Raw genomic sequence first — 25,568 nt, forward strand, 5'->3', positions numbered from 1 at the left:
GCTGGAAGGGCACTCAGTAGAGCGCCTATCTCCACCAGGCTGATTAGCTTATGTTTTGTATCCTACTGATAGGCCGGATCTGGATTCGGACCTGAACTAAAATTTTATCGGTTTGTTTTTGTCAACTCCCAACTCATCCACCAAGTTTCGTCCGAATCCATCCATAACTTTCTCAGATATCATGCTATATATCGTTTAGGGCCCCCATCACTCAATGATGAAGAATCATTAAAAAAAAATTCTCGGATCCAGATTCGGAACTTCACCAAAATCGAATCGATTCTTCCTTGTTACATACCCAACCTGCCCACCAAGTTTCATCCAAATCCGCAAACAACTTTTTGAGATATGTTGTTCAAAAATAAACAAACAAAGAAACAAACACAGACAAACAGGGATGAAAACACAACCTCCATTCACCTTTGGTGGCAGAGGTAATAATGAAGGAAACTAAAAAAATAAAGCTTTGTCGTGAAAATAATGTAAAAACTAACATTGTCATACAATTGATTTATTAAACTAAAAGCCAATACGAGTCACTGAACCACCGTGGGAAGCACGAAGCTAAAGTTCAGGGATTAACCCTTCATGGGAGCTCTGCAAGGTTAACACCGAAAACGTCAGACCTTCCTTACTTCCCACAGCGGTTAGTTAGCATACTTCGATCATTGTTCTTTTGACTCCACACATTTTTAGATCCTCGTGGAGGATCTTTAAGTCTTACTCACGTTGTTGTTCTTGTGAATTTTTTGTTTCACAACCCAGAGTTTTCATCAGATCTTCGTGAAACTTGCCATGTATATGCAGAAAGCCCACGCGCAGGAAGTAACCATCTCCGATTTTGGAAATTCTTCCGAGAAAAAAAGTTGACGTAATAATATCGCCGCTAATGGAAATCGCCTATACCATTATCTCCGAAAATAGGCAAGCTGTTTGAATTTTGTTTGCGGGAATCAAGCCGGGCATGAGCACAGATATAATTTATCGCAAACCTGATACATCACAATGACATCATATTCGTTTTTATGACGTCATCATTAAGAGGACGAGGATCTTAGCTCATTCGAGCTTGTTTTTTTACTCTCCACCAACACATAACGATCGTAGTTTTCACGATATTAAGACTCGATTTCTCTTGTATATCGGGGAGACAGAGTGTCTCGTTCAATGAAGTTTTTATATGCCTCTCGTAAGGAAAGCATTGGACAAGGAACAATTTAAGTGCAAGGGCATAAAAGTGAGGAAAAAATAGAAACAGCACAGGAGGTATACAGCAGAGGATGGAATAATCTTATTCTGTCATATGCAGCACAAGACTGTGGAGTAGCATCATTGGCTAGGGGCATGGCTTTATCACTGATGCAATGCCCTTTGTAGGTTTGGGCAGGAATTTGTAATTTGGTGATGGTGCTGGCGAAAGCTCGCCTACTCTTCGTGAAGGACACCATGGAATCTTTAAGGTCCACCAACCAATGCGAGGAGATGGGCTGCCCAGTTTAACGTCCATCAAAGAGACAGCACACATAAATCACCCTGCCCATGAAACATCAGGATGACAGTTTAAAGCTGGACTGAGATTCATACCCAGGCGAGACAGCTCAGAGGCAAGTGTGCGTACCTCTATGCCATCGTGCCAGCCTATAGGATGTGATGATAGAAGACTGCAAGCTGACTACTCAGTGACAATTATAACTGTTCCAAGGAAGGTGAGATTATGAAGCATTGGTAAGGAGTTGAAAAGCAAAGTAAATGGATGGGTTAATGAAATGATTGCTACACAAGCAGTCAGAATGTAGTATTGGTAAGGGATAAATGATAAAATCTTTGGACAAGTAAATTACTCCAAGTAAAACATACACAAAAAGAAAATCCAGTAAAAGTACACATTTTGTGAAAAAAAGTGAACACAACTGGCAGTAGTACCGGAGATGTTTTCTTTGCGTTTGGGCCTGAGAACAGTGCACGGATAGCTTCCAGTGCTGCATTTGCCTTTGCAATCTTCTTGTTGGATCCAGAACCTTGGAAAGTCTGCCCATCGACCACAACCTACGAAGCAAGTAATGGCATATGCGAGTCAAAAGTAAAAATTATATTTGGCTTTTTAGTGGGTTTCAATGGTTGGTCACCAATGGCTTGATAAATATTTCAATCAAACACCAACACTGCAAAATAATGTAAGCAATACAGGATAATAAAACTTCTAGAAAGAGATTTTAGCTTGCAAGCAAATGCATTGGGTCAAGTTACAAGGCATTACAATGATTAGAGGGCAAGCAGGATAGCTCACTTGATGTTATGCTGGGCTCTGAGGCATAGGGCTGGGCAATATTGATTTTTTTGCAAGTCGATTATAATCCTTCCTCCAAATATCGACGATATTGTGATATAACGACATTGCGCAATCACTTATGCGAACGTAGAGCGACCACCCAGCAGTGATAGCTGGCGCGTGAGGGGTACACACTATCAATGTTTACAGAACCCTCATGATGACCCACTGCATAATAGCTCAAAGAAAGAGCTGTTTGTCACCATTTAATCCATCCTGAAATTGAAATAAACATTTTCGTGTGCTCTCATTGAAAGTGGTGTTTGTGTCACTGTCAAACACATCATATGAATGGGTATTTTTCAACATTAATTGCACTTTTGCAGAGTGGCTTAGAAGTCGCTGTGGCCCGATATCGGACCTCATCGATAATGTTTTTTTTTTTTGTATACCTTGTCGAGGCTCGTATAAGAGCTAACACACAACGCACAGCAAGGAGGGCATGAGACAAGAAGGGCGGGAGTGGGGAACAGAGACATTAGGAGATTTGTGGAAGGGAGAGGGATGGGGCAGGGAACATGGGGAATGCAAGATGGACATTACAGGGACTTTCAGAAAGGAAAGCAGGGAATTTGGAGGAGGTGGGTTTGGGGTGGATTAATGGGGGTAGAAAAGATCGAGGATTTGGATGGGGGACGATAAGAGGCGGTGTTGAACAGCTGTTTTGAAGGCCTGGAGGGAAGAATGGGATTGAACAGAGTGAGGGAGTTTATTCCAAAGGTGAGAAAAAAGAGGAATGAAAGAGTGAACGTGAGCAGTGATTCGTGCTTTTGTTAGTTTTACCAGAAGGTGGTTGTTGGTGGATCCTGAGGGCCCTGCGGAAATATGGTGGGGACAAATCGCAGACAGGGCGGGGGGGTGGGGGGGTGAGACCGGAGAGGAGACGGTAGAAGACAGAAAGACCACCGACCTGCCTGCGGTGAAAGAGTGAGATGCCCAAAGACTCAGCCTCATCACGGAAGATACCAATGATCCTAAATGCCTTGGTTTCCACAGCGTGAAGCCGAGAAAGGTGGGAGGCAGGAGCACCAGCCCAGAGGGGAGAGCAGTACTCCATCAGGCTACGGACAAAAGCCTTGTTTGTGGTTAGGAGCTCAGGTGGGTCGAGGAAGGACTTTGCACGTTGGAGGATTCCCAGTCGGCGACTCGATTTTGAGGCCAGGTTGGAAATGTGGCTTTCCCGGGAAAGATCATGGCAGATAGTGAGACCCAGAAGCTTGAAAGAAAGGACTTCTTTTAGAGGATTGTTGAGAAAGTGGATGGGGGTGGGGGGGTTTCTAAACGGTCCTTTCGAAGAGACATAGTGAGAGTGTGAGATTTGTGCAGATTGAAAGACATGTTCCACGTGTTGGACCAGTTTGTGATTTTACCCAGATCTGCAGTGAGTGAAGAAACTGCTGTTTGCCGGTCTGAGGGATGACAGATGGTACGGCCGAGGGTGGAGTAATCAGCAAAGAGATAAAGAGGATTTTCCAGAGAGTCAGAGAGATCATTGATGAAAACCAGAAAAATAACAGGGCCCATAACACTGCCTTGAGGAACTCCAGCCTGGACAGGAAGAGGGGATGAGAGAACTCCATTTAGGGCCACACGTTGACTGCGACCAGGAGAGGAAGTTTGCAAGCCATGAGTGGAGATGGCCTTGGATACCATTGGAAGAGAGTTTGGTGAGCAGATCAGGGTGCCAGACCGTGTTAAAAGCACGCGATATGTGTAGAGATATGGCTCTGATTTGATGTCCGGCATTGAGGACCTCCATCTGTTGTTAGGAGAGCAGAAGCAGCATATCCAGGTTTGAGTGACCCGGTCTGAAACCAAATTGATGATCGGAAATCAAGCCATTGGAGAAGAGGAAGGATTTAATGTCTGAAGCGATGATGGATTCCATAACCTTGCTGATGATTGGGAGAAGGCTGATTGGTCTGTAGTTGCAGAGATCTGTTTTTGCACCTTTTTTGTGGAGGGCAGTAATGTTTGCTGATATCCAAGCAGATGGCAAATGACCTTGAGCAAATGAGAGGGTGACTAGAACAGACAGAGGGTGAGCAAGAGCAGAGGAGCAGGTTTTTAGGACACGTGGGCTGATGCCGTCTGGACCGGTTGCAGAATCTGAGTCGAGTTTTGACAGCAAGCTCTCCACCTTGTCAGGAGAAAAGTACACAAAGTCCAGGGATAGTGGAGTGCGCATGGGTAAGGTGGGTATTGAACGGGATGGGCTTGGGACACAATATTTCGATGCAAACACCGAATTTAGGCATTCAGCCTTTTCACGTGTGGTATCAGCAGTGCGGCCATTTGAGGTAAGGGAGGGGATGGAGGGGGAACATACACCAGAAACATTTGATTAGACGCCACCAGGATTTGGAGGAGGTAGAGAGGTTTGAGAGTTCAGACTTGAGATTCGAAAGATGTTGTTTTCTGGCTCTCCTGAGGGTAGATACACACTTGTTCCGAGTTTTATGGAAGGAACTGAGATTACCCTCAGTTGGGTTTGCTATCCATGAGGCAAAGACAAGTTGTGTATTATATTTTATATCATTGTATATTGTTGTAAGTTGTATATAGTTGTGTACATGTATAATGTATATTAAAGTTACCAGATTTCTCCATCCTCCATTCCTTTGCTGGTCACGCTCTTTTCGCTGGGTCGTCATTAACGTCTTCGGACATGCATGTCATGGCGGCGAACAGCACTCAAGTAGTGGTACAGTAGTGGTGAAGGGGGTGGGGGGGGAGGGGTGAGATGAAATATGCATCGACCATGATGGTGGGGGTGAATATTGTGTTGACTAATAGTATAATAGTGTTTGTCACTCTGAAGGCAGAATGTTGTAAGTTTCCCTGGGGGCAGCGCTTTTTGTGTGCACACTTCGCCATCTTGATAAAAGCTCTCCTGCACAGGGTCTGAGTCGGAGTTCAGATGTGGTAATTGTACCAGTGCAAATAGTGCCCCTCCTCCTCAGTCACAGGAGGAGCCACAGCTCAAAGGAAGACACTGATGTTGAGGCAGGAAAACTGGTAACTGAGAGGGAACGAAGTTCTCTCACCATCCGCATGAAAGGCGAGAGAATGGTGTTATGTATATCTTGTTTTGTTTTTTTACTGGGACTTTGTGTTATGATAAAATAAGTCCTTCATGTTCGTCCTTCATGTCAATATTCTTACTAATTCAATAAAAATATATCTCAAAATCTTCGGTTTACGATACCGCAAGCCACTTTTTCCATGATCGAATGTGACGATATATTGATAGTTTGAAAAATATAAATTCACATTGATGATTTTCTTGGAACATCTTATCGAGCCGATAATATCGAGATATCGCCCAGCCCTACTGAGGGGTCCAGATTGACATCCGGTCTGGTGGGGTGAAATTAAAACTAACTAAGGCCATGTGGTGCAGTATCACGAGGAAACTGCTTTTGGAGCATGATGGTCTTTGGTAAGCATTAAAAGGTTAAGTTGACCATCTCGTTTGTTCATAATCACTTGGAAAGGGCAATTATACCAAAGCATATTTTGAGAAGATGGTTGTTTTGACCCGCACTGACTTCGTTGTCCAAAATAAACCACTATGACAGGTGAAGCGCTGCACACACAACTTATCCATACCCATGTTCCCGATGCATTTTGACAAATTAGTTATAGAAACAGCAAACTAAATTGATAATTATATAATGGCAAGATACGTAGTTAAAACAGGTCCAAAGCAAATTTTGCAACACACCTCTATAAAGAACTGCTTGTCATGACTGCCACCACTTTCTGAGGTGACAACATAGTTCAGTCCACGCCGCTTCTCATTCAGCTCCATTATAGGGTTCTTGCCATTGGAAGTGAGCACAGGTCCATACGACCGTGTCGTCTGGCAGACAAAAATGGGCAAGGGGTGAGAGATTCATCAATCTGTCAGGTATGTCAATATACAACCCAAGAAGTTTCCATATTATATATTTGCAAATCATCTAATGACTGTCCTCGTATTTTACAAAAAGAGCACCGATCATTAATGTCCTTGACCTACATGTGATAGACTGGGAAGCCTCTGTCGATCCAAGTCTTTCCTTGGAAAAATCTCGAGCGACTCAGTCTGCAACATCTTTATCCATAACTTAATGAAGTACAACTCTCCACTATGGGCTGGCACCCCAGCATCACATCGATCTCTCCCCGATTCTGTGGAATCTAAAGCTCTCAAAATTATTGGAATCTCCTGTATTGAGGCCAAAGCTCAATGCCTATTGCTTTCACATCACAGGTAGGCTGGTGGTCTCTTCTGGGTTTTTTTTCTTCACCTCTTCTCCAATATTGCACATGCTGGTGAAAATCTGAGCTCCTCGTTTCCACCTTGAAAAGCTGAGTTTTCCGAACTGGATTTGTCATGTTTATATTTTGTTGTGTCTTCATCTCGGTGTTTCTATTGTATTCCATGCGATATTTCATGTTAATTTGTTAGTTCTTTGTTCCACTCGTTTTGTATTTTTCAAGGCCTGACATGGCCTTTCCTCAGATAGAAAGTGCATCATGCTATCTTTCTTTTATCCTGGGTATATCCCCAGGTATCTTGCTTCTAACTCCTCAACATTATCCTATTTCTCCTCCTCACTTTAAAAAATGAAAACAAACACAAAAAACTTCATTCCCTCCACAACAATCTCATTCTCCTTGAATTTCCTTCTGCCTGTACTTCCTGAACTCCATTCTTTTTTATACTCCCTTTTCTCAATATCTCCAAACTGAGCCTTCATTGAACATAATCGCTTCTTCTGTCTTCCTTTAAAGGCATTGAAAAACATTTCAAGTGCTTCACTTTACTTATTTCTGTCAGGTATACCCACGTGGTATTTTTCTTCACCATGATCTATTCCTCCTTTTCATAAATGATTTTCCAAAACTGTCTGTTAGCTCAGCATTTGGTCAACCAACACTCCTTCCGCACAAACAGCACCACCTTTCTCTATTCCTTCAAAAATATTCTGACCATCCATCCCATGATCTTTATCTCCATTTGTCCCTCTTTCCACATCCCCCACTCAAAGCTTCATGGCCCCCATTCTACATCCCTCCTCACCCCACCATCTCAATGCTTCCCCCTCAAAGCTTCCCTCTCACCCCACCCACTCAAACCTTCCTATCACTCACTCCCATGACCTGCACTCTCCCAACTCCTCCTCCCAGCTCCCTAACTGTGTAGACCTCAAACATCCAAGGTCTTTGCTCCAACCTGACATCTCTCAATCCAGGCTGCTGCTGAATCAACTTTCACAGAATCCTTCCTCCCACAGAACCTCCCTGACTCCTTAGTGTCCCTCCCAAGGTATTGTCTCCGATAATTTGATAGGCCTGAACCCCGCCTTGGTGTTGGAGTTGCACTTTACATCAACAACTCAATTTCTCACTGCCGTTGAACTAATCTGATACCTCCCACCCCCAGAAGTACATTTGGCTGTGACTTCCCCTCTGATCCCAACTCTTGCTTGTCTGTGTTTTATCATCCTCCAAACAGTGACGACTCCATCTATCTCTCTCTCTCTGTCTCTCTGTCTCTCTGTCTCTGTCTCTCTGTCTCTCTCTCTCTCTGTCTCTCTCTCTGTCTCTCTCTCTGTCTCTCTCTCTGTCTCTCTCTCTGTCTCTCTCTCTGTCTCTCTCTCTGTCTCTCTCTCTGTCTCTCTCTCTGTCTCTCTCTCTGTCTCTCTCTCTGTCTCTCTCTCTGTCTCTCTCTCTGTCTCTCTCTCTCTCTCTCTCTCTCTCTCTCTCTCTCTCTCTCTCTCTCTCTCTCTCTCTCTCTCTCGCGCTCTCTCGCGCTCTCTCTCAGAAAGGACCCTGTGGCAAAAACCCTGCAATCTACATTCTTAACAACCCTCTTGAGGAGGTTCAGTCACTAAAACTCCTGGGTCTTACAATCAACCATGATCTTTCTTGGGCAAACCGCATTTCAAAGTTGGCTTCTGAAGCCAGTCGTCAGCTGGGCATCCTGCGTCATGCAAAGTCTTACCTTGGCACACCCAAACTCCTATCCACTGACAAAGCCTTATCCGCAGCTTGATGGAGTACCCCTGCCTCACACCTTGCTCAACTTGATGCTGTGGAAATCAAAGCCTTCAAGATAATTGGAATCTGCCGCAATGAAGCTGAGTCTCTGGACCAACCACTTTCCCAATGCAGACAGGTCAGTGGTCTCTGCCTTCTACAACCTCCCTTCTGGTCTTTCATCTTCTCAACTTTCCAAGCTTGGTATCCCCCAAGTTCTGCAAGGTGCACATGGTCCCCACTATCACCCCCTTCCGGTGAAACCCCCAACATCCAGAATCACTGCACACCTGCGGTGGGCTGGGAGTCCGGGGGGAGGGGGGTCCAGAGAGGGGAAGGGGTGGGATAATGGAGGGGAAGGGATGGGAGGAGGGAGGTGAAGGGGTGGGAGGAGGGACCCGGCAGAGCCCGGCAATGCCGGGAACCCCCGCGAGTATATATATATATATATATATATATATATATATATATATATATATATATATATATATATATATATATATATATATATATATATATATATACATATATATATATATATATATATATATATATATATATATATATATATATATATATATACATATATCTGTTTCGCATATATATATATATATATATATATATATATATATATATATGTCTTCTGTCTGTAATTCAACAATACATTTGTTAAAATATAAATATATCCATCAGAGATGGGGAATCCCCCGCCATTGAAACATATTGGGGTGGCCATCTTGGATCTGGCCACGCCCAAAATCAATAGGGTTCTTCCTTTTCAGGTGGTACATGTGTGACCCAAATTTCAAATCGATATGGCGAACAGTTCATGAGTTATCGCACTCACAGCTATAAATGTTGACGTCCAGCCAGCCGGACGGATGAACGACCCGGGTGACAACAATATCTCCCTTCCGCCACGCAGCGGGGGATAAAAAGCAAAAAATAAAAATAAAAAAACATTCCAACAAATGCGAGAACTGTCACAGTAGATGGATCATTTCTCCACCCAGTGGGGTGAAGTAGATTGTTTTTTTTTCTTTCCAAAGCATGGCATTTTCTTTGTTTCAAATGTTGCAACAATTGTTGAAAGTGATAAAGAGACATTCACATACATAAGTTAAAGATGTCAATGATCAATAGAAAATAGGACAATGCATCCCGAAGCTCACCTGGATCAGACGCAACAGTCACTCAAACCCCCCGCACACCCCCCTGGACCCTGATTTTTTTTGATGCCCTGATGATGATGACCTTGATGAAACTGGTAATTCACAGGCGATGAAGGTTGTGGTGGAATTTCATCAAAAATTGTGCATGTCGTTTCGGAGAAGAGAGCAAATACAATTTTGGGGAGGGGGCGGGGGGGGTTCAAAACCCCATCCCCTCCATCGAGCCTTTAATGAGCGCAGATTTTGATGCTTTCGATATGCTTTGGAAAATCACGGGTGATGAAGGTTGTGGTGAAGTTTCATCAAAATTGTGTGTGTAGTTTTGGAGAAGAGCAAACACCTATTTGGGTGGGGGGGGGTGTCAAAAAAGGTCTCATAGACCCTCCCCCCCTAATGAGCGCAGATTTTGATGCAGTCAATAAACCTTCGTTAGGCATCAGATATGAAGCTTGTGGCCAAGTTTCATCAAAATTGTGTGTTTGGTTCAAGCGATAATGACTGAAGTGTTGATGGACAGACTGACTGACTGACTCTCTCACTCACTCACCTCCAGACACTGCTCGATCGCATAAGCTCACCTGACTAAAGTCTAGGTGAGCAAAAAATAAATGAATTTGCGATGTGATTGCAACAGAAGTTTCAGGCTGGATGGACTGCTTACATCAGGTGGAGCAGACAGAGTGGAAGTCCCGGAAGTCGAGGTGGTGTCACTGGAAGTAGGGTTGGGATCTTCAGATACTGTTGTTTTCGATTCGCTTGAGGTGCTTTCCACTGGCTTTGCTGCAACACTTTTTGCAGTTATTAAGCCGAAATCATTGAGGACCTGCCAAAATGAAAATTCAGAATTGGTGTAATGAAAAAGGCACTGCACAAAATGCCCAGGAAACAATTTTTTCTTAAATTTTCTGCTTAAGAACATCAATGAACTGGAACGAAATCACAAGGGAAAGAGGAAAGATGTCTATGTCTTATAAGGAATTTCAATAGCAACGCATAAAATTTTGCTGAATTTCAGTTACACTGACTACTTCCAAAGTTTCAATAACATAATTATTTACAAAGAAAAAGGTACAGTAAAACCTGTCTTAACAGCCACCACAACGAAATGGCCAACTGTCTATATAGCGGCAAAAAAAATCCCATGCACAGAAAACCTACGTAATGTAACCTTTACACAATGGTCACTTGTCTAATGTGACCAGCGGCCACTTCATTTGCTTCCCTAGACAACCTTAAGTCCATGTACAATGGTCATTGTTTCGAGTAAAAATTGCAAACGACTCTCTTAGCCGCTATATAGCTTACAGGATGCTCATATAAGATGTTTTGTGCACAAAAAAGAAAACACACAAAAAGGAAAACACTGCCTAATGAATGCTTGTCAACAACTGAGAGCATAAAGTGCAGGCACGATTATTCACATTGCTCCTCTAACAATGCAGCATTTAATCGCAACGCTTTCCGTACGATCGATGCAGTGTTATTCCTCAATTCACACGTCAATCGCGCCAAAACGTTTAGTGTACGAGATTTGTTTGGTAAGTTCTTCTTGGTGTGTGGGATTACAATCTTGGTGGAACCGCCATGTTCATGTGGTCATGTGGGGGAGGTGAGAGATGACTATGGGGAACGATTAAGAATGCTAATTGTAGTCCAAGGTCTTGGGTGTACCAAGTTTGGACATCTTGTTAGGCTACGGTTTTGAAGATATGTACAGTATTGATTTGGGATTTCAATTTGAATTTTTGTCTCTACTTGGTACACTGCTTGCGGTGATGTACATAGCCTTGCCTCACATACAAACTGATGTGGCAACACATCAGTGATCTTACCCAGTCATGCTCCACATCACCTCCAATGAAGTCTGTTAACCCACCTTTTTTGGACAAGTTAAATTTTATCTTTTATCTTACTGTATTTTACCATGTACCCATCTCTGAAACGCCCTCTGCATTTATCAAATTCAGTGTACCAGCAAAACAGGAATAGTCCCAAGTGGGACAGACACTCGTCTCCAAATGGATGGTGACCATAGTTGGCGTGAATTCGGTGATGAAGTTGATTTTCAGTTTTATTCGATGGAAAATTATGGGCCAGTAGGGGCTGAAAGGCCTGGCAACATGATTGAATCTGTGCAGTGAAAACGATGTAGGATGAGCGGATTCTGGATTGATGAAAAAAGATTCAATTATTTTGTGTCCAGTGAAAGGACCTTTTGACCCTTTTAGATCTTTTCGGGGTGTAAAGGGTCTGGGGGCTTAACGGGTGTAAGGGTCTTAAAAGGACTAAAAAGGGCATAAAATGTCGTAAAAGGGATTGGAAATGTCTCAATAGTCGAAGGGGTCTAATGGGTGTAAAAGTCTAAAGGGTACTGTCCCCTCTCTGAACAACCCACCCCCTATGTCTATGAGGCCTTTTTTGACCCCCCCTCCCCCCACCCAAATAGGTGTTTGCTCTCCTCCAAAACTACATGCCAAAAAGTTGAAGGACAATGACATGTATGGAGAATACAAGACAAAGCACACCCAGTACTGCAAAAAGTATCGCAGGACGAACAAGACCAATATCGAAAAGTTAACCCAGGTCGAGAAGGTGCATGTGCTGGAACAAAAACGAGCTAATGAGCGTTCCAGACAGAAGAGATGCAGGGACAGAAAACGACATGCTCAGCTGGTGCTACGAGAACAGCCGTTGCAACAAGCTTTACCATCAACACCGCCAGTAGCAAAAAACCTCCTCGACCCCACTCGATGGTCGGATTGCCACATTCGGAATATTCCTGAATAAATTTTTGATGAAGAGATCGATTCGACGGCCAGCCTCCTTGCCCGTTGGCGCGTAGGAAGCATTTGTAGTCAAACTAAGTAACTAGTTTTATTCATTCCTTCTATTCATAGTTTAATACAGTTCATGTATATTGCATTGTTAATTACTCGTTAATTTTATATTCATAGTTTATGCACGTTGTGTATTACATTGTTTCTAGTTAGTGAAATCAAAACTATTTTATACTTGAATTTTTTGAAAGTCTGCTATGTCACGCGAGTCACTATTTGTCATGCAAGCGTCACAGGGCCAATGTTTTTGTATATATGAATTATTTGTTATGTGTTCTTAGTTGATGGTTCATTTAATAAATTTTATACTTGATTCTTTGATTTTCATATTTTTTCCCCTACAATGTCACACGAGTCACGTCACCTGTCACACGAATCACGAAAATTGAGGTTATTCTTAATTAGTATGTGTACAGTGATTTGAAAACAAACTCCATTGTAGGGGAACAGTTAGATCAGGTTTTCATTGCATGGAGAAAAAATGGGATATATGCTGTCGTATTCTACTAAACATCACAAACCTGAACCAATGTGAGAACCATCTGTGAGTAGCCTGTCACGCGAGTCACGGTGTTAAAAGTATAATATCTCTGGAATGAGCAAACGCTATGCAATTCCTTTTTACCAAAACATAGTTCCCTGATGCCTTTACCAAAGTAGGTAGAGTAACCAACTTATATGCAGGTATTCTTGATTTGCTGGAGCAACGAATTTAATATTCTAGTAGAAATGTCACGCGAGTCACGCTGTAATGGCTGTGAACAGTCTGCATTTTGTAGTCCACTGATACGCTGAATCTGCTTCCAGACCTGAACCAAATCTAATCAGCTTGTTCTTATCATCTACCCAACACATCCACAAAGTTTTGTCATAATCTGTCCATAACTGTTTGAGATATCATGATATATATCATTTCTAGCCAAATCTCTCAATGGTAAAGAATCCCTTTAAATTATAAAATCCGGATCTCGATCTTCAACAACATCCATTCAATTCGTCCTAGTCACACACCCAACCAGATTTTGTCTGAACTAGTCCATAACTTTTTGAGATATCCTGCTCACAGACGAACAAAAAAAAAAACAGACGGGGTGAAAATATAACCTCCGTCCACCTTTGGTGGTAGATGTAATTACACGTTAAGACCATATATGGTTACAGTACATGTATGATATGAAATACACTTGCTTTGAATGAAAATCAAAATGGCCATGACAGAAACTATACAGAAAGGCCACCTGTCTACAAAGGAAAAAAATATTTAATCGTGGGTCAAAATGTGAAAGGATAAAATCATAGTAACTGTCAATAACCATATTTGGGTCTGGATTCAAACCCAGGCTAAACAGCTTCGAGGCGAGTGTGCGTATCTCTAAGCCATCTTGTCAGCCCTAGGTTGAAGTTATCAGAAGCTGCTTAGTACAAACCATAACAGTAGAATCTCTGAAATAGAAATTAAATGATAATTGGACAAGAAATGGAAAGAAGACCGAGTAGCAAAGTAAACGGCTGTACTTGCCCGCTCAGCTACATGCAGCTTGGCTATCTTCTTAGATGAACCATTTGCCTCATACGTCTTTCCTTGCACCACCGCAGCCATGGTAAAGAGGGGTGCATGCACAGGACCTGTCTGTGAGAGCATCTTGTATTCGAGGCCTGGGCAGAACTGGTTCAAACGCATCAGTGCATTTGATGGCGTTGCAGGCTCTGGTCCTGCACACACCACACATGTGGAATGCACTTCGGGACAGCACAATGCTGAGGGGAAAAAACTGTACATGGAAAGATGAGCACAAAAGGTGAATGGAGAAAAGAAACCTTTTGGCCATTTTGAATAAGATGATGATCATAACTTTTAGGACTATTTCTGACAATACTTTTAAGGGTGAGGTGCAAAAGAGAAAGGAGTGCTTAGCTGTAAGCACGCAGATATAATCTTCACTCATCATTTCATCGACTAAGAATTATGCAACGAATGATAGCATGCAAAGCGAGGTTCTGCTCTCTGACTGAACAGTGTCAGGCAAAGGGTAAAACATGGTAGGAGGAGGAGAGCTTGTTGAAAATATCATGGCAAAAAACATGCATCAGCTAACACCAGTTTTATTATTTATTATTATTGTTTGGCAAACCTTTGAAATTGCAAATTCATGTCCAGTCCTTAGTCATAAATATACCCTCTCCTCCAACCCTGGTCGATGAGGTAACTCTACTCAGTATGAGTGCTTTCATCCCAGGATGTTAGCGAATGCTCTTATCATGTAAACAATTCCTGCAGCTAAAAGATAGCTGGAATCCGTGTGAAAAGCAAGAGCAACTACGATCAAACAAGCCGTCATCCTCTCCTTATTTTGACCTGCAAGCTCAAACAGAGCTGACCTGCTTCATGCTGCGTCGAGCAGCACTCTGACACTGGGCACAGACCTTTCTTTGGAAGTTTGTTGGTGACGAAGACATCGTCTGCCTGCCAGTCCTCCGAGGGCCGTTTCAGAGGCACCTGCACCACAGACGCCTTCATCGTGTGCGTCTGTGAATCTAACGCACCAGATATGAGTTATGCGCCGTGCAGCGAAAACGCCAGCGACCCCGGCAAAAGGCTGCACAGCTCTGTGAACTGCATAGCTTTCAATCATAATATCTACGATATCAACAAACACCCAAACTGCCCCAATTTGTGCATTCATACATTTCCCATTCAAAAACCCCACGAGGCTGAAAGCACCCATACTGACAACTTAAACAGACATACCCAAAAGGCCATGCAAAGCATCATAGCTTCTCTGTAATAAAATATCTTTGCATCAATTGTGATTATAATATGAAATTTTCTTTGCTCAACTCCATCCTCAATTCAAATAATGTCCAAATAATAAAAAGGCTTCAATGGCATTGCAGAAAGCAGACAAGCAGAAACAAGTGCGCTGGAAGCTGCTTTTCATGCCCACCTGAAAACTCGTCCTTCCTCATCCTCTTGTCAACTCCTCCCATGTATACTATAGGCTCCATTGCCAGAACATTGTGCACCTGCCCAAAAGCCATGCAGCGCAAATAGTGCTGCATGGAGCAAAACCTTGAATTTAGCACATATCCAAAATAAGAATTACATTGCATTCCAAAAATAACATAAGCCAGTTTTGCTGCATAGAAAATGAATACCTGCATACAAAAAGTCATGCTAACATTTAAACAATAACTCTAGGCATTGCTTAACATGTCTATGCAATAAACCAATTGCCCAATGTCCTATATGAATTTCCTTGTCAACCTTAAGTCCCCTTCTCAATTGACTGTCCATGTCATGTGATCACTCGGAGTGAAATTTTAAAGGAGAGACAGTGTATGTAAAGAAGGATTTCAATCATATATTGAAAGTGTATCATTGAAAGAGTTGCACTACTTGAGATCATGAAAACAGCAAAGGGGGGTTCTTCCACACCAAATCATCATAAGTTTGTGACATGATCATTTCCTATTATGCTGGACAACAAATATTTTTTACAAAGATTTTGGACAACAAACATATGTTCGAGACTAAATCGAGGATGCTGAATCTGAAGTCACATTTTCTCAGCACATCAGGATTTTGAGTTATACATCTGGTCCAATTACAGTAGCTTGTGCTGTTGGGTGATTTTGAGTGATCATAAATTAATTTTTTTCTGTATTTTTGGTTTCAGTTATCACAATACAACTGTTGTAGAATATTATTTCTCATAAAAAGAGCTTTATAATGCACTTTAAGTTATTAAAAATGGATGAAAACTCACCAAGCTATGAATTTTTAAGTAAAATTTTCCACACGGCATTACAATTTTTAACTAACCCTAACCCTAACCCTTATGAAAAACTGTAAAGGCATTGCATCATGACAGTAATGGCTTCCAATATCTCAGAGAGAAGTTTGGCGCAGAGAAAACTGTTGCAAAACTTAAAGCAGGCATTTTCGTTGGACCCCAGATCCGAGAACTGATGTGTGATCCCGAGTTCAAAAATAAACTAAACCCACTTGAGTTTGCAACATGGGAAGCATTTGTGTTTGTTGTGCAGAACTTTCTTGGGAACTATAGAGCTGAACAGTAAGTGGAATTGGTGGACAACATGCTTAAGGCCTATCAGTGAATGGGCTGCAGTGTGTCTCTTAAAATGCACTTCTTGCATTCTCATCTTGATTTCTTCCCACCTAATCTGGGTGAGGAGAGCGATGAGCATGGTGAAAGCTTCCACCAAGACATTTCGGTCATGGAAACTAAGTATCAAGGCCGGTTCAACCCAAACATGATGGGTGATTCCTGCTGGTTCCTACAACAGGAGACCAATTCTACACACAAGAGCAAGAGCATGTGTCTCACACACTTCTGAACAGTGCCCATGCTGACGAAATTGAAAGGAAGAGTGTAAACTTGAAGTGTTGTTTCTGAATCACTAACAATGGGGCAGATTTCCTGATCAAGTATAAACCCTTCCTAAGATTACCATGTTCCAATATTTTATTAACTTATTTTTCTGCAACTTGTTTATGTTCTTGGTTTGTATACTACACATTATACACGGAGATCAATCATTGTTATCTAAATATGATGTGAAAGTAATTACTAAGCACTGATATTAGATGTACAATGTATCAATCTGCAATAATAAAGTATCTAATATAGCATGCTGGGTATCACTAATACAACGACATATTGTGAAAACCTGACATGCTGGCCAAATTCTGACTACAGATTTGAAATCAGCAGCCCAGATTTAGCCAAGAACACCTATATTTCCCTTAGTAGCAGACAAAAAGTTTTTATCTTGCCAAAACGAAGTTTTTGCAAGATATGTTAGTCAGCTTGTATGTTTTTTTATCTTGCCAAAACGAAGTTTTTGCAAGATATGTGTCAGCTTGTATGTTTTTTTATCTTGCCAAAACGAAGTTTTTGCAAGATATGTTAGTCAGCTTGTATGGTTTTTTTTGTTGTTTGTTTGTTTGTCTGTAATCACGTATAAAAAAATTCTGCAGAGCACAGTTGTCATTGGAAATTTTTGTAACTTCGCAGATCAGAGGCCTATAGAGGTCCCTTTCAGCGCACAAAATTTTGAAGATCAAGGTCAAAGGTCAAGGTCACTGTCGCAAATCAGGGGAGTCGACGAAACCCTTATTTTTTGAGTAATTTTGATTGGATCGTCTTCAAACTTCATGGGAATATAGTTCATGGTCTGGCACTCAGCTGATTAATTTTTGGTGGTGATTGGCCTTGACCTTCATGGTTAGTGCCTGAGGTCAAACATATTTGACCCCAAGGTCAAATTTTCAAGTTTTAGGAACCATATCGTGTAGTACCTCAAATTGAACACCTCGATGAGTGCTTTCTAGATATGTCAAGCTTGAGACATTATGATGTCATTTGGTGACGTTATGAGGCAAACGCATATTTTTCATGGTTACTCTGTGGAACGATTCTCATCGGAATCTCCCGTAGGCAGATATTCCTCAAGGAGTCGCTCCTGGTGGATAGCAGCTCTGTTCACCTCATTGTGACCTTAAAGAAGTCACACGTGGTCACCTTTCGGCAAGATACGGGTCATTTTTATTTTTTTGTTGCCCTGTGTTATCTTGAAACGTATCAGTTTTATTCTCTTCTACGAGAGGTTCCACAGCCAAAATTGTAGATTATATGGTCAAGTGGTTCCTAATATAGAGGTCATTTAATATTTAAGCTTTTGCATGACCTTGAGAACTCCACATTGCTGTATCTTGTGTTGTCACAGAAAGCCAATTTTGGTGTCGAATGAAGATTCATTTGATAAGGAATAATTTATATTAATCTGAGCAAAACTAACTTTTAAAAATAAGCACGTTGTACATTATGCCAGCTTTGACTTTTGACCCCACAAGATTAAAAACAATCCTATAGGTCAACAAATTCCTAATACCTCTTCCCACCCACCCCTTTAGAAGTCCACATGATGATGAAACATATCACTATGAGGTCTCCATTAGTTTGGGCAGGGTGCGTTTCAAAAAGTGAGCAGCATTGTCAAGTTTCTTTCTTACGATACGAGTTTCTCGTATACCAATAGTCAGGGTTTAAATTATTGGTGAAACCAAGAAAATCCATCAGAATTTGGCTGGAAGAGCTGTTTGGCTAAATGTTAAGACACAAGAAAAGAAGACAATCAAAAGAGAAGATGATTTTAAAAAACGAAGAAGACCTTCAGCTTGGTTGCCACATTTGAGCTCATAAAGTAGCAATGGCATCCTTTGTGGAAGGATAGGTCAGGTACTCCTGGATTCCAGATTTCTATTTGATCGGAAGCTTCCATCTGCCCTTGCTCCTCTTGCCCTCTCCTACCTCTACCCTGCCAAAGCCACCTGTGTTCCTCGAAACCCTCATCTGCTCAGCCTCCCAAGGTCCAGATTGGTTGTTCATCAACTTATTCACCCGATTGTTTAATAGTCTCATGTGCATTGGCTCTTCTTATTCATGTTAGTCTTTCAAATGTACTGCCCATCACTATCTAATGCGTTCATCCATGCAGCATCCACAAACTTGTCAACACATGCTGATGCTTTCCCATTCTGTTCCTCTCTGGGCCATTGTTCCTCGTTTTTGTGATATTCCTCCTTTCCTCTTTGTGTCTATCCACACCCTTCTCCCGCCACCCCCAAATACCATTTGGTAGTTTGTGAACCTGCTGCCCTTTGTTGTTCAATTCCTCCATGAACATCGACCTTTGTGGATAAAACAGAAGTTGTACATCCACAAATATTTCGAAATAAATTGTTCTGGGTTATCTGGACAATGCAAGTATGAAGCAGGGCCATGGGGATGAAAGTTCACTTTCACAAATCGAAATGCCTGGAGTGTTTCGAGGACATATCCCAGCCACCAGATAGCTCTGCTCTGATGTAGCCACGACTTGGTTGGATGAACCACGACTTGGTCTCAGAACCAATCCTGACTTGGTTCTGAGAAGAGTGATTCTTTCTCGTTGAATGCCATTGCTTCTTGAGAAATCAATGACTTCACTAAAGTTCTTTGACACAAGTTGGAAAGAGTGCAATTTTGGGATTCTTGGGATGTTGCATGCAATTTCAAAGCATCGTTGCAGAAGTTGCACCTCCTTTTCATGGTCTTCAATTGTGGTAAAGTGAAAATACATTCTTTGGATATCCCGGAAAGCAAAGTTGTAAAGTTGGCAAATTCCCATTTACGGCCGTTGAAGACTTGCCTTAGCAGTAAGGTGCAGGCCACACTGTCAAATGTGGTCTTTCCATATGAAGTGGAAAAAAAGATCACTTGGATGGAATTTTTTTTCATCTTTTATCAGCTTTGGAGACACAGGAGACAAAAACCTAAAACTTAATTTCTTTATTTAGCACGTTTTTGCTAAGAATAAAAAAGAAAAAGATTCCTTTTGAAAAGGTTTCATGCGACACCGAAATTAGCTCTCCATGGCAATAAGTGACTTTCAAAATGATGTACGAATGCTAAATGAGGCCTTTTGCACATGCACAGTGTTCGTTTACACTGACTCGGTTTGGCTCGATGGGCACTTTTAACCAGCCAATGCTTACGTGAAATCTATGATTCAAATAGCCTTTTAAACATAATTTTCAGCATTTAGACAAAAGAGTGACAATTTCAAAATGGTTCATCAGAATTGTTGTGTTCCTAAATGCCAACCAGACTCAGGGAAATATAGGATTACAAGAGGTATCTGTGGATGAGAGGAATCGGGTTCGGACCATTTACTGTTCGTGTTAGTACATTCTCACGGCGGGCGTGGTTATAAAACACACACACACACACACACACACACACACACACACACACACACACACACACACACACACACACACACACACACACACACACACACACACACACACACACACACACACACACACACACACCCGAATGGACGATTCTCCTTTCACAAATATATGCAAAAATCGAGTATAATTGCTCCTGTGGCCCCAGAACCAAACAAAAAAAATCTATACTTGTAACGACACTCACAGCACATACAACTCCCAGCCATTCCTTCCCCTCCCAAACATGATTAATAGTAAATATTATCAATTTAAACTTACCCTGTGCATCGACAAGCCCCAGATATGACCTTCCCATCGGTGTTAAAAAGCACGAAGGTTTGGTGAGAACTTACCCGTCTATAAACTTTTCATATGAAGGTACAGCCTTTCATGGGTGCACATGGTCAGGAGTTTTTGCAAATTAAGTACAACTATCAACTTTTTGGACGAGTTGATCAGGAAGTTCACCAACCCTTTCATTGTGCAAAGGCACACCCCTTTATTGCAGGTACACTTAGAAGTATTTTTGGCTTCTTTAAACGTTTTTTGGGTCATTTCATTCCACAATTCTTATCTGAGAAGCATAAAATATGTCCAGGCTTCCCCGATTTACTTCGTTACTCGGGGGTTTCTGTGCATACACGTGAGCAATACGGGGTGGATTACATAATTTTGAAAGTCACGTATTAGAACCCAAGATACAACCCATCTGAAGTTGCCAATTTACACAAATGCTCAAGAGTTCAATGACTTCTATCTCAGGAATCACATTGGATGGTACAATATGGCCTGTGGAACATTCTCATGAAACAAACCTGTCGAGTTTAAGGAAATCGGACATTTTTTATGCAATTTCACGCTGAAGTGTGATTTAGTATGGAAGGACCCATTTGGGCAGAAAGGAACATGAGGCACCTGGGCACTCATGACGAGTTTCTCTCGATCCTCGCTGCTCAAAGAGCCCAGCACATCAGTAGGAACCTTCTCACAGGGATCACTCAAGCCAGGGCCTCCTGCAACAGTGATTGCAATCAGTCAAAATCTCACCAGTATACAGAATATAAACTAAATTATTAGAGATGAGTTTGGTGAACATTAACACTTTTCCATCAAAAGTCATCAGACACATTATCTTGACAACATGTAAGTGGCAATACTGACATGCATGAACCAAATAATAATAAAATAAAATAATTGATCATCCAGATTTCTTTTTTAAAGGGAGGAGGGAGGCCCTTTCTATTTGGTTCATTTTTTTCAAAATGGCCGCCGGCTTTTAGTACCCGACACGCCAATTTTTTTACCTCCACCCGCCCCCCCTCCCCCCCCAAAATGACATGAGTCATGTACCAGACATGTCAGTTTTCTACCCCCCAAAAAATGTGACGTGGGCCATATACTTGACACTTGTGACCTATACACTCACTAGGCCTATTAAAAACTACAATCCACAGTTCTAAACGAATATATAATAAATGTATGTCAAAATACAAAAAAACTACACACTTCATGCAAATTCAAATGATTGGCTATGTCATCTTTATTCATAGATCTACAGTAAACATTGAATATGCAGATATGCATTTGTGGGATGTGGAATCACCAGCGCTCCCTGGTGCAACTCCCTACCAGTGAAATCGGAGAGAGCATCACATAAGCGAGCATCACTCATCTGATCTAGAACATACCACGGCTTCAGGACTTTAGGTCCTGTCCGAATTTGCAAACAGATGAAAACCATCCTCAAAAATGAAGCTTAAATAATGAAAACGATTTGTCACGTTTGCGCAATTTTTCTACATTCTACATTGGTCGTGCAATTTGCCAGTTTTAAAACCAGTCATATTTTGCATCATTTTAATCGGAAGCGTGCACTGAATTTTACTGCAGTGGCTGCGATGGAACTTACATTCGCAGATATGTGCACAGATCAGTATTGCTCACGTATCGCGCATGGAAACAGAACGTGGCAGTACAGCTGTCAACGCTGCGGCTCGGTAGAAGCTGTAAAAACTCAGTATCGCCATTGGGAAAATTATCGAAAAGAATGGTGCAAGAGTCGTACACGAAGAGGTGTCGTGTCGTGCACTTCTCCTCGATATGGATTTTTAAGTGGTGCAAACTGCTTCAATATTTGGTACGAGCAAATACCACCAATCGCTTCACTGACGGGAGTATTAAGGGGGGAAGAGGGGAGAAAGAGGGGAAGGATAGAGCAGGCTGGGGGAGAGTTGGAAGGGGGAGGGAGGGGGGAGGGAAGGGAGGTAGAGAGGACAGAGGGGAGGGGAGGTGGCGAGGGAGAGAGGTCAGAGAGAGAGAGAGAGAGATAGAGGTGGGAGTGAGAGGCGTGGGAGAGAGAGAGGGATAGGGGTGGGAGAGAGAGGGATAGGGGTGGGATAGGGGTGAGAGAGGCAGAGTGGTAGAGAGAGAGTGGGGAACAACAAGAGAGGGAGGGAGGGATGATTCTGGCAGATGTGACGCCCAGCTGAACATCCATCCGAGAGACAGCACACACGTTGATAGATCACCCTGCCTGTGAAACACCGGAATGATTGAGTTTATAGCTGAGTCGGAATTCAAACCTAGGCGAGACAGCTTAGACCGAGCATGTGTACTTCTCAGCCATCCTGTAGTGATCTGGTGATTCATTGCTTTATGAAAACTAAATTGATCTGAGCAGGAGTTCCGACAACAAAAAAAGCTTTCATTTGGCCAATTCACACATTCTTTGACACCCCTTCCTCTCCTCGACCTCTGGAGAGTTGTATGGTGGAGGGGGGTTGGGATGAGGATAATGTGAAGGGGAGGGAAGGGAAGGCAGTGTGAGGAGAGGGGGAGGCAGTGCGAGCATTTGGGAGGCGGGGGGGGGGAGAAGGCAGCACGAGGGAAGGGGAAGGCAGCATGAAGGGGAGGGGGAAAGCAGCGTGAGGGAATGGCATGGGAAAGCAGTGTGAGGGGAGCGAATGGAAAGTAGTGTGAAGGGAGGGAATGGGAAGGAAACAGGAGGGGAGGGAATAGGAAGGCAGTGTGAGGGGAGGGAATTGGAAAGCAGTGTGAGTGGAGGGAATGGGAAGGCAGTCTGAGTGGAGGGAATGGGAAGGAAGCATGAGGGGAGGAAATGGGAAGGCAGCATGAGGGAAAGGGAAGGCAGAGTGAGGGAATGGCATGGGAAAGTAGTTTGAGGGGAGGGAATGAGAAGGCAGTGTGAGGGGAGAGAATGGCGCAGCAGTGTAAGGGAAGGGAATGGAGAGGCAGTGTGAGGGGAGGAAATGGGAAGGAAGTGTGAGGGAAGTTAATGGGAAGGCAGAGTGAGGAAAGGGAATGGGAAGGTAGAGTGAGGGGATAGAAAGGGGAGACACTGTAAGGGGAGGGAATAGGGAGGCAGAGTGATGGAATGGCATGGGAAAGTAGTTTGAGTGGAGCGAATGGGAAGACAGTGTGAGACGAGGTCATGGGAAGGCAGTGTGAGGGGAAAGAAAGGGGAGGCAGTGTAAGGGGAAGGAATGGGAAGGAAGCATGAGGCAAGGGGAAGGAAGTGTGGCGGGAGGGGAAGGAAGTGTGAGGGGAGGGCAGGGAAATGTGAGGGGAGGGGGAGGGAAGGTAGCATAAGTGGAGGGTAGGCAGCATCCCAGGGTATTACTGGGGAGATAAAACGTGCCCAAGCAACAGCGTTGTTATTTAACCGTCATGCTTCATATAAAACTGGGTGGTAGCATTTAAAAATTGAAACTAATGATATCTGTTTGGTAAAGGCCTGCCTGCATGTGGGTGCCCACAAAACCCGCACACCGCAAACACGTAACCAAGCTTGCAGGCATACACACACTCCATGGAGAATCATTTGTTCCTATTTCTACACGTCCGTGTGTACTGTCTTCATTCCTCTTCTCTTGGAGAAACTACCAACGATTAATATTTATTATTAATATTTATTCGTATATTTATGTTAATATTTTGTCATGAAAGCAAATTGCTCAAAACGGTGAAAGCTAAAAAAGCCTCTTCACTTGAAGCAACAAAAAAGTTCCTCTTCACTTGCAAAAACTACCGACTATTAATATATTGGCGGGACTATAATAGGGTATTTATGTTAATATTTTGTAATTTAAGCAAATCGCCCAAAACGGAAAGAGCAAACTGCGTACATAATTGCCGAAAAATGTACCCCTGTGGTCTGTGCCATCATGGATTGCAAAAGTAGGTTATGAACCACGGCCTTGCGCCCAATGAAATTACACTTTTTGAACATTCCTTAATCTTTTCTTCACCCAATATAATTGTCGTTAATTTGTTAAAATTTTCGGATTATACTCGAGATTGTGACACTTATTTTGTCCATCAGATCTCCGATTCTCAAATCCGACAATATTTCGATGATATACTTTAATTAGTCCATGAGAATAGATCGTGTTTCCCACTCAAGGCTTGTTTGAATAGGCCGAACAAAATAGTGAATTAGGACTCCATCGAGGGTGGGCAAAGTGTCCGAGGGTGTCCAAGGATGCGCCAGATAAAGGATATAATTAAATAAGGTTGTTAATCATTTTCAAAAGGGGTGTTTTAATTAACCCAAACACCCAATTTTCACTCTTGCACTTCCTTGGAGTTCACTTAGCTTAGTAAGCATGCCAAGTTTCAGGGTACTAGGTTTCATGGTTTTGGAGTTATGGACACACACACACACACACACACACACACACACACACACACACACACACACACACACACACACACACACACACACACACACACACACACACACACACACACACACACACACACACACTTATTAGTATAGATGTCCTTTCTTCCATCTGTCCGTCTGAAATGAAGAAGAACCTTTCTATCCCACCATGTTTCCTTCATTTCTAGTTTGTTAGTTTTTCTTGTGTTGTTTAGTTTTTTGTTATTGTTTATTTAGTTTGCATCAGGACAGTAATGTCACCCCACCTGTTCGGGAAGTAACTGACAGCTCCCCACGGCACTACTTCTTCAGCGGTGCAGCTGCTTCACTGCACCGCCTCCTTCGGACAGGGTGCGATTTTTTTTCGGGATGTTTGACAAAATGATAAATCATTTAAAAAAAGGAGACGGGTTCAAAAAAAGGAAGTGGGCGGGGAAGATCAACTGGTCTTTTTTTATTTGGCCTTCGTGATAACACATAACAAGACTTGGTGTACATCCATTTAATTGCTTGTAAGACGTATCCACTGCCATAATGACAACCAGAACCTTCACTTCAAAATTTGCACCAACCTTTTGAGAGCGACACATTGACCACAATGATGTGAGAACATGCATTAACAAGAATAATGAAGGAACTATGTGGAGCTAGTCATCCATGGTATTACATGGGATTGCAAGGCTCCAAAAACTAACTTTAGTTTGCCTGAAATCTG

At 42.4% G+C, this 25,568-nt stretch overlaps 1 protein-coding gene across 10 annotated transcripts in view; it reads right to left on the minus strand.

Annotated features, from left to right (window-relative positions):
• The window catches only part of LOC147026680 (spermatid perinuclear RNA-binding protein-like), a 144,913-nt gene that overhangs the window by 20,401 nt on the left and 98,944 nt on the right, over nt 1–25,568 (minus strand). For 8 of the 10 annotated variants that reach the window (XR_015058460.1, XR_015058461.1, XM_085882383.1 and 5 more), the window contains 7 exons: nt 21,085–21,182; nt 15,314–15,422; nt 14,748–14,903; nt 13,888–14,081; nt 10,193–10,354; nt 6,057–6,194; nt 1,924–2,046 (listed from right to left, as the gene is read on the minus strand). Coding sequence is in view for 8 of the 10 variants with exons in the window: in XM_085882383.1 (XP_085738509.1) it covers nt 1,924–2,046; nt 6,057–6,194; nt 10,193–10,354; nt 13,888–14,081; nt 14,748–14,903; nt 15,314–15,422; nt 21,085–21,182 (980 nt within the window). In the remaining 2 variants the exon portion in view is untranslated. The remainder of the gene's footprint in view (nt 1–1,923; nt 2,047–6,056; nt 6,195–10,192; nt 10,355–13,887; nt 14,082–14,747; nt 14,904–15,313; nt 15,423–21,084; nt 21,183–25,568) is intronic. The other 2 variants (XM_085882381.1, XM_085882386.1) reach the window with 2 other exon arrangements.

This window comes from Eptatretus burgeri, chromosome 5, assembly GCF_056783735.1.
Source record: "Eptatretus burgeri isolate ZD-2024b chromosome 5, Ebu_testis_v1, whole genome shotgun sequence".
Lineage (NCBI taxonomy): Eukaryota > Metazoa > Chordata > Myxini > Myxiniformes > Myxinidae > Eptatretus > Eptatretus burgeri.